Below are 8,621 nucleotides of genomic sequence, written 5' to 3' on the forward strand. Positions count from 1 at the left end.
GTCGTTTTCTTCTTTTGTCTTCGCACTTATTTATTTAAACGAATATTACATAAAAATAGAACAATTGCAACTAAAAGCTTTACATATTGGATGGATATTGATACAAAATATATGTTCATTTAGAGCACTATCATTAGCGACGAGAGTGGTAGTTGTGGTCTCATAATGTTTGATAGCCAGCTCTCGAAGGTTGCTGGGAGAAGTGCTGCTTGGCTTAATGTTAGAGCTTTTTCGGTAAACTTTTTTACTATCGAACACTTCTTAATTACTATACATGATAAGTTAACATTAATAAAAAAGACTAAATTCAATGTATACATATGTAATGTAGTGTGGTGGGCCTGAAGAATTACCATATGAAGTTGAGGATGTTAAGAACAACACCTTTGTTTTTATAGCTAAAAGGACTGACTTTATCATCGACAACAACTACAATAGCTACACTGTGGTAGATGCTACTGATGATGCTGAGGTGTTGAATGCAATTAACCTTAAACTACAAGAAGATCCTCAAACGATTAACATCGTAGATGATGACAAAGTTTTTCAAACTCCGACACCATACAAGGTTTGATAATTTACTAAATTTACAGTATGATATGGTTATTTATAGATATTAATCGCATTTGGTATTTGTCCACTTTTGGAATAGTTTCCCACTAACCTATTTATTTTGAGGTTAGCATATTAAGTATGGGGACCATGCCGGTGTATTAAGCTCTGGAAAATCCGTAACAGGTGACTCAGCAGACGGGAAACGTAAAAGTGTTGATGCAGATGGCATTGTTGATGAAGAAACACCCACTGGAGGAACAACTGTAGGAATAGGTGCTATGAAAATACCTAAGATGGAGCCTATTTAAGTTTGATGTTTGGCATAATCTTGAAGCACTACAATTTTTGTTCTTTAAAATAAAAGATAGTGATGCTACAATAAAAGTGGTCTGAGTTTGCATCCAACTTATTTGAAGGCCACTAACAAAGTTTTCATTTTGTTTGTTTTACAGAGATGATGTTTCCTCTATTTGTTTTTTGTTAAATGATTTGTGTTTTGATGAAGTATTTGTGCTTCAAGATTATGGATTAATATAATTATAGTTATAAATGTTTTAAATAAATAGTTGTTGATTTTTTGTTTACAAGATAGTTATACTTTAAAATAAACATCATTACCAAGTTTTTCAGATTACAATATATAAGTTTAATTAATTATTTGTTTCAATCAAACATTAAAAGAAGCTGTTGTGGAATAATATGAGTTTTTAAAACATATTTCTATAATCTAGGGATTATCACCAAAATGCCCTTTTTTTTTAAGCTTGTTGACTGACAGCCCTAAAAAAAAAAAGTTTGACAATTTGCCCTCGCAAGGCGCAAGACAGCTTGCGTCCTTGCGACCTTGCGACCTTGCGTCTTTGCGTCTTTGCGATGTTGCGACCTTGCGTGTAGCTGTAAAAGAACTAGTTAAATGATCAGTTTGCGTTCACTGTTCCCACACACATACGCAAACTCCTCTCTGGTGCCCTTTCGCTCGTCATTCGCAAGATCCAAACACTCGCAAATCACTCGCAAAATCTTCATCATCATCCTCACGTCATCCTCCTCACATCTTCATCGTTACTAGATCTTCTTCATCCTTCCATCTTCGATCTTCCCGAGTACAAGCGAGCTTCTACGCCACCAACATCATCGAATCACCATCATCGTTCACTATGTCTCAAGAACAGGTTAGATTTCTTAGATCTATGTTATATTATTCGATCTACTTCATAGTGCTTAGATTTATGTGCTAAAACAAAGTTTTTGCACTCTTTGCACGCCAAGTGTTCGAAAAAATGTGTCAACGAAATTTGTTTGTATTTTGTGTTTTTGATTGTATATTATTGAGATTGCGTATGATACCCAGGAATTTTTGCTAGATTCAAGTTGTGTAACTCTGTTGCTATGTAGACGCAAGACAATCCTTGCGTCCTTGCGTATGCCTCACAATGTACGCAAGGTGATATTTGCGACCTTACGTTTGCTATAATTTTACCTTTGCATGTGCACGCAAGGTAACCCTTGCGTCCTTGCGTCTTGATCATAAGTTACGCAAGGTTAACCTTGCATCCTTGCGTCTTGCACATCTGTTACGCAAGGTTAACCTTGCGTCCTTGCGGCCTTGTACGCAATCTCTGTCTTGCTTGCTTGCGTCTATGTGATTTTCTTCTGTTGTTCTTCTGACTTTTACAGGGCTATGTGGAAGGTAAATTGACCATGAAGAATATGTTGACCGTGATTCCTCAGGTCAAGAAAATGTTGACTGAGAGACAAGAAAAATTATTTAGAAGTACATGCTTTGGTCCCTGGTTAGATCTTTCATACACGGGTAATGATCCTGGCCTAGTACATGCCATGCTCCAACGGAAATGTGAGCGTTCAGAAAAATTAGATGCTAGTAAGTACCCTGAAGAGCAACAAGATATATGGTTTCATTTTTCTCCTAATTTTATGATTAGATTTGGTCGGCGTGAATTTTGTTTAGTCACCGGCTTTATGTTTGGTAGCCAGACGGACATGGCACATTACATCCCTCGAAATTATGAATCTAAGACCGCACCCATTAGACGACGTTGTTTTCCAGAACGTCCCGATGCCAGCAACATTTTGGTTAGTGATATACAAAACATCCTTATCAAAAAACAAGGTGATGTAAAGGTTCCCAAGGTTAGTGACGATGATATTGTTCGACTAGCTATAATTTTGATCGTAGAGAGAGCGTTTATGGGGAAGCAGGGGCAACATGTGGTTAGTAAACAGTTTCTATGGTTGGTTGAAGATTTCAATAAGGTGAACGTGTACCCATGGGGGTCTCGTATTTGGGATGCTACTTACTCAGCGGTGAGCGAAGGTTTTGAGGTTCGAGAAAGCCAATTAGAGAGTGGGGGTGGAAAGGCTTACACATTGGCTGGTTTTATGTGGGCATTTAAGATTTGGATCCTCGAGGCATACCGTCGTACCATTAAGAGTTTTGCAACCAAAACTGATAAGGATGGAGTACCAAGAGCATTATTTTGGAAGCGTTCATCTGCTGAAACCTTTACAGTGTCTGACTACCTAAAACTTCTACATATAATGGTTAGTTAATATCTCCAAGAGCTTTTTATATAGTGTATATACAGCAGTTTCTGTTTTAACAGAGCAGTTTTATGTGTCGCATGAGGACGCAAGATACACCTTGCGTCCTTGCGTGTGTCGCAAGGATATCCTTGCGTCCTTGCGTGTGAACCGTGGGTTATTCTTGTTACAGGCGCAAGAATCATGCTTGCGTCCTTGCGTGTATCGCAAGTTTACTCTTGCGTCCTTGCGTCTATTCGCAAGATGATCTTTGCGTTCTTGCGTCTAGACGCAAAATTACTTTTGCGTCCTTGCGTCCTTTTGTTTTTACTAATATAACTTCATTTCAGGATGATTGTCCGAAGAGAAAAAGACCTTTTCGTTCCCTGCACCCATCTGAGACAGAGAGAGGTTGTCAATGGTGGATCCAGAGTTCCTCTTACTTTCAAGGAGATGTTGTTGAAGACGAGAAAAATACACAAGATGATAATCAAGTTGAAGAGGAGTTGGGTGGCAGTTTGAAGGAATTATTGCAGGAGGAGTCAGAGCAGACCTCGGACCCTCATCCAACACAAAAAGGCAACAAATTGCAGGAATTGTTGCGTATGGTTAATATGTTGACTAAGAGGGTGGATGATCAAGAAAAGGAGTTGGCTGATTGTAAAAAGAAGCTTGATGATCATGAAAAACGTTTGAAAGAACAGGAACACCAGGAACATCAGGTAAATTGGCGCAAGTTTTATTTGCGACCTTGCGTCTTGCCTGTTATGATGGCGCAAGGTTTTACTTGCGTCCTTGCGCCTGATGTTATATCAGACGCAAGTACCATCTTGCGTCCTTGCGTCTTTTTGTAATTTAGGCGCAGGTTGTACTTGCGTCCCTAACTCAGACGCAAGGACTTACTTGCGACCTTGCGTATGGCAACTTTTCTTATTTTTTGCGTTTTGTTCATTATAGTATGCTGATAACGAGGATGCATATGTGGATCCTCGATCTTTCTCTGACAATGATACATCTCCGAGGGTTGTTAGACGTGGGAAAAGAGAAAGAAGGCCCACTCATTTTTTAAATTCCCCTTTCACAACACCGGGCTACAGAAAACCATTGGAGAAGGTATATCTATAACATTCACCAGGCGCAAGGTTTTCCTTGCGTCCTTGCGCCTGATGTTTATAAGACCTTGCGTTTTGCGTCTTGGTATACGCAAGATATATCTTGCGTCCTTGCGTATGTTTGCTGACTCATATATTATATACAGTTGTCTGACGAAGTAGCTTCTAGAGTAAAAAGGCTGAAAGTTTCTCATCAAGGGACTAAAGAAGCTGAGAATGTGTTGCCAATGGAAACTGAAAAGCCTACTGAAAAAGGGGCTGAAAAAGCTGTTGATAAACAAGATGAGAACGTGGCTCTGGTGTCTGAGGAGATTGAGCAAGGAGTTGATTTTCCATTGGTTAATGAAGCATAAAAACAAGCAGACAAGCATGATGTTAGTGAATGACGCAAGGATCACCTTGCGTCTTTGCGTCTTCTTCATTGTTGGACGCAAGGATTACCTTGCGTCTTTGCGTATACTTCACTGATGGACGCAAGAACTGTTTTGTGTATTTGCGTTTGCATTACACCGACGCAAGACAATTCTTGCGTCTTTGCGTCTTTATTACTAATTGTTTTTTTTTTCAGAAAAAGGAAAGGAAGAGAAAAAGGAAGGAAAAGGATTGGGTTTGTGAGGAGGAAATTTGGTCAATGGTTGATAAATTTATAAACGATCAAGGAACTTTGCAACCACCACCACCAAGTGCATGGAGAGATCAAAGGAAGCATGTGGGGCCAGCAAAAGATTTGAAATCACTAATCCTCAATAAGCAAGATACGCGTTGCATGTTCATTTTCCAAAATGAAACCTTCCTCTTCCTTGATACTGAGTTTTGGAAACGTTTATTGGGAATTGCATTTTCTGGTTATTTGGAAAACATAGTAAGTTTGTTAATAATTATAAACTTATGCATGTTTTGTTTTGTTTTGTTTTTAGCTTTATAACATTCATAATCAACTTGATCTGATTATAGCATATTGATGGATGGGCTACCTTCCTGTTGAGATTTCGGCAGAGGTTTCTGCCCCGAGCTAGCCAGATGTCCTCGAGTCCTCAGTTTCCGATTGCAGATTATACATGTAGTTCTCGATGGACGATTATGCCATTGGGTTTCCTCAATCAACTGGAGAAATTCAAGTCCTTTTATGATGATGACACTCAAAATGAGGAGGAGAAGGGGGATACATCTAATCCTGAAGCAGAGGGGATCATTAAATTCAATCCCCCAGATTATATGTATTTGATTGGTCTTGGGGATGGTAGTGATGACCTTTATCCATCCTGGGCTGAATGTGATAAGGTTAGTCCTTTTTTTTTATATAAACTATACATTTTGAGTAAACTGTAATAGGCGCAAGACAAATCTTGCGCCCTTGCGTCCGTTCGCAAACACTCTCTTGCGTCCTTGCGACCCTCGCAAGATTAACCTTGCGTCTTCATTATGGACGCAAAGTAAAATTTGCGTCCATGCGTCCACCCGCAAGGTAGACCTTGCGTCCTTGCTCCTGACGCAAGGTCTACCTTGCGTCCTTGCGTGTCTCGCAAGGTCAACCTTGCGTCCTGCCTTCTTGACTTTTTATGTTTCTTTTGTTGCAGATTTTGATTCCAGTACATTTTTCAGATCCTGAACATTTTATACTACTCACTTTGAACTTAGATGAACAGAGAGTATTAGTCTATGATAGTTTAAAGGGTTGTTTGAAAAAAGGTCAACTCGAGGCTGTCTTCAAAAACTTATCAGACAACTTGCCGTTATATTTGAAGGCTATTGATTACTTTAACAAGAAGCAGGACTCACAAATTGTTGACTATTATGAGAACAGAGAAGATGTAGAGTTGATGATCGAGGATGCACCGTATGTGCCAATGCAGAGTGGTGGCCATGGTGATTGTGGTGTTTGGGTCTGCCTTCATATGGAGAGGATAGTTTTTGGTTGGGATCAGATTGACAACATTGGAGACCCTAAAAAGGCTGCTAAGGACTATAGAATTCGAATGGCAAGAACATTCTTCCGTGCACGCTTTGATACACAGGAACCACCACCACCAGAGGACCCAGAGGACCCAAAGGTTGTTAATTAGTTAACTTGTAGATGTAATTATTATACAGTTTTTAGGTAAAACATGTAATTTTTGTATGTAAATAATCTGGGACAGACGCAAGGACTTTTTTGCGTCCTTGCTTCTGGTTTTTTGACAGAAGCAAGGTGTTGTTTGCGTCCTTGCGTCTCTTTAAATGGCTTACGCAAGGTTTTGTTTGCGTTCTTGCGTATGTTTGAAGGAACGCAAGGTTTTGTTTGCGTTCTTGCGTATTTAAAAGATATACGCAAGTTGATGTTTGCGTGCTTGCGTATGTTTCATGACATACGCAAGGTATTGTTTGAAAAGTTGCGTCTTTTTTAAAGACAGACGCAAGTTATTGTTTGCGTATTTGCGTGTGTTTGATGACATACGCAAGATTTTTCTTGCGTTCTTGCGTCTCTATGTAGGTCAATTTATGACACATATTTAAACAACTAACTGAGACTGATAAACAACAAACTGAGACTGATAAACAAGCAACTAATTCTGGTCCCCTAATTCTGGTCTAAATCGTACGTTTGATAAAATTGAGACTGATAAGCTTGCGAAGGTTCGACTTTCTCTTTCGACTTTGACTTTGATTTTGAGGCTGTTTTTTTAACCCTCTGAGAAGTAGATTCACCGGTTAGGTCATAAGAAGCGCTACATGTTGTTCGGTTATGACCTGCTTGCTTGCAACGAGTACACGTTCTTACTTTCTTTTCAGTTTCTTCACCTTGAGATGGAATCCGATCGGTACTTTTTGGGCGTCCAGGTGCTCTTTTCTTTTGAATTGGGGGCTTTACGATTTTCAAGATCTTGGGCCCTGGATCGGACCATTCGGATCGATGGGGCAAAGGAAGGATGTGTTCGGAATATGTATTTATATAAGTTTGAGACAAGAACCAATGTGATACATAACATGTAACATCTTCCACTCCGAAGAGTCGTGCTGCTGCCAATACATGTCCGCAAGGTATGCCTGATAATTGCCATTGCCCACATGTACATGTTCTATCTTCTAGATTAACGAGGCCGTTTTTCCTTCCATCACGCACCTCTATTAGATTGTTTGTCGATGGAAATGCTTGCCATCTTCTTGATTTGTTCGTCCTCTTACCTAATTTACGTTCAACATATGGAGTAACCGTTGAAGTGAGACTAACTGCTTTGTTGTGATGTTTGAAAAACCAATCCTGTATAGAAGCGCGAAAAAATTCCAATAACATGCAAACTGGTAGTTTGCGAGCATGTTTGGATAGAGCGTTAATAGACTCTACACTGTTGCTAGTAAGGTATGCATACCTAACATGACCAGCATGACTTCTGGACCATTTGTTGAAACCAACGTCATTTAGATACTTGTGAGACGCTTTTAATCTTCGTTGAAATACACTAACATGATCTTGAAAATCTGACAAACGATAAGCCTTAACCATTTTCCAATAGTGCCATTCAAAATATTTGAATTTGTTGGACATCGTTTTTATGTTCATGAATAGATGACGTGCGCAAAAAGAGTGAAAGGCTTCAGGAAACACATTTGAAATACCATGTGCTATTGAAGGAGCACGATCAGAAATAAAGGTAATCTCTGACATACGATTACTCATACCACAACTTTCTAAATGATCTCTTAGATTGCCAAAAAACCATGACCAAACCTCGTTTGTCTCGCCTTCACCAATTCCATAAGCCAATGGCAAAATTCCGTTATTGGCATCCATTGCAACAGCGACTAAATTTGTACTCAAGTATCCAGCTTTCAAATGTGCACCATCAACGATGATAATAGGGCGAACATTTTGGACAAATGATCGAATCTGCACGCAAACAAATCAAATGAGATTGCTATTAGTTTAAGATAAAACAATTGTAGGATGAGTGATACTTACAACTGCGCCAAAGGACATGTAACACATCACGAATCTATTTTCATTGTCAGTCACCACATTTGTCATGCTTCCTGGGTTATGAATCTTAATGTTATGAAGATAAATGGGAAGCATTCGGAACGAGTCATCCATACTGCCACGAAGCATCTCTATTGCATGACACTTGGCTCTCCATGCTTGATTGTAAGAAATGCTCACCCGAAAACGGTTGCCAACATCATCACGTATATCTTTTGGATTATAGTCTCGATTTGCAGCTTTGAACGATTCCATCAGAATACTTCCTAACACCTTTTTGGAAGCATGTTTATTATTTTCCATAATTTGGGTACGTGAGCATGTGTGTACGTCATGCAATTTCTTTACGATGAAGTTGTCAGTGTGGCGTATTTTGTATGCACTACATTTCCACTCACAATTTGGCAACATGCATTTAGCAGTGAATCGAGATTTGTCAGACTTTACAGGCTTAATTT

The 8,621-nt window shown here is 39.3% G+C and overlaps 2 protein-coding genes across 2 annotated transcripts; both read left to right on the top strand.

Annotated features, from left to right (window-relative positions):
* Nucleotides 1-1,476: 1,476 nt before the first annotated feature.
* LOC139902393 (uncharacterized) lies at nt 1,477-4,561 on the top strand. The gene is made up of 5 exons (XM_071885027.1): nt 1,477-1,727; nt 2,233-3,117; nt 3,447-3,818; nt 4,054-4,209; nt 4,355-4,561. Exons 1-5 carry the CDS (start codon nt 1,713-1,715, stop codon nt 4,559-4,561), a joined length of 1,635 nt encoding a protein of 544 aa, XP_071741128.1. The 5' UTR covers nt 1,477-1,712.
* Nucleotides 4,562-4,837: 276 nt separating this feature from the next.
* On the top strand, nt 4,838-6,382 carry LOC139899081 (uncharacterized). Its single transcript, XM_071881898.1, has 3 exons — nt 4,838-5,070; nt 5,163-5,489; nt 5,786-6,382. Exons 1-3 carry the CDS (start codon nt 4,840-4,842, stop codon nt 6,269-6,271), a joined length of 1,044 nt encoding a protein of 347 aa, XP_071737999.1. The 5' UTR covers nt 4,838-4,839; the 3' UTR covers nt 6,272-6,382.
* Nucleotides 6,383-8,621: the final 2,239 nt, after the last annotated feature.

This window comes from Rutidosis leptorrhynchoides, chromosome 3 (assembly GCF_046630445.1).
Source record: "Rutidosis leptorrhynchoides isolate AG116_Rl617_1_P2 chromosome 3, CSIRO_AGI_Rlap_v1, whole genome shotgun sequence".
NCBI lineage: Eukaryota > Viridiplantae > Streptophyta > Magnoliopsida > Asterales > Asteraceae > Rutidosis > Rutidosis leptorrhynchoides.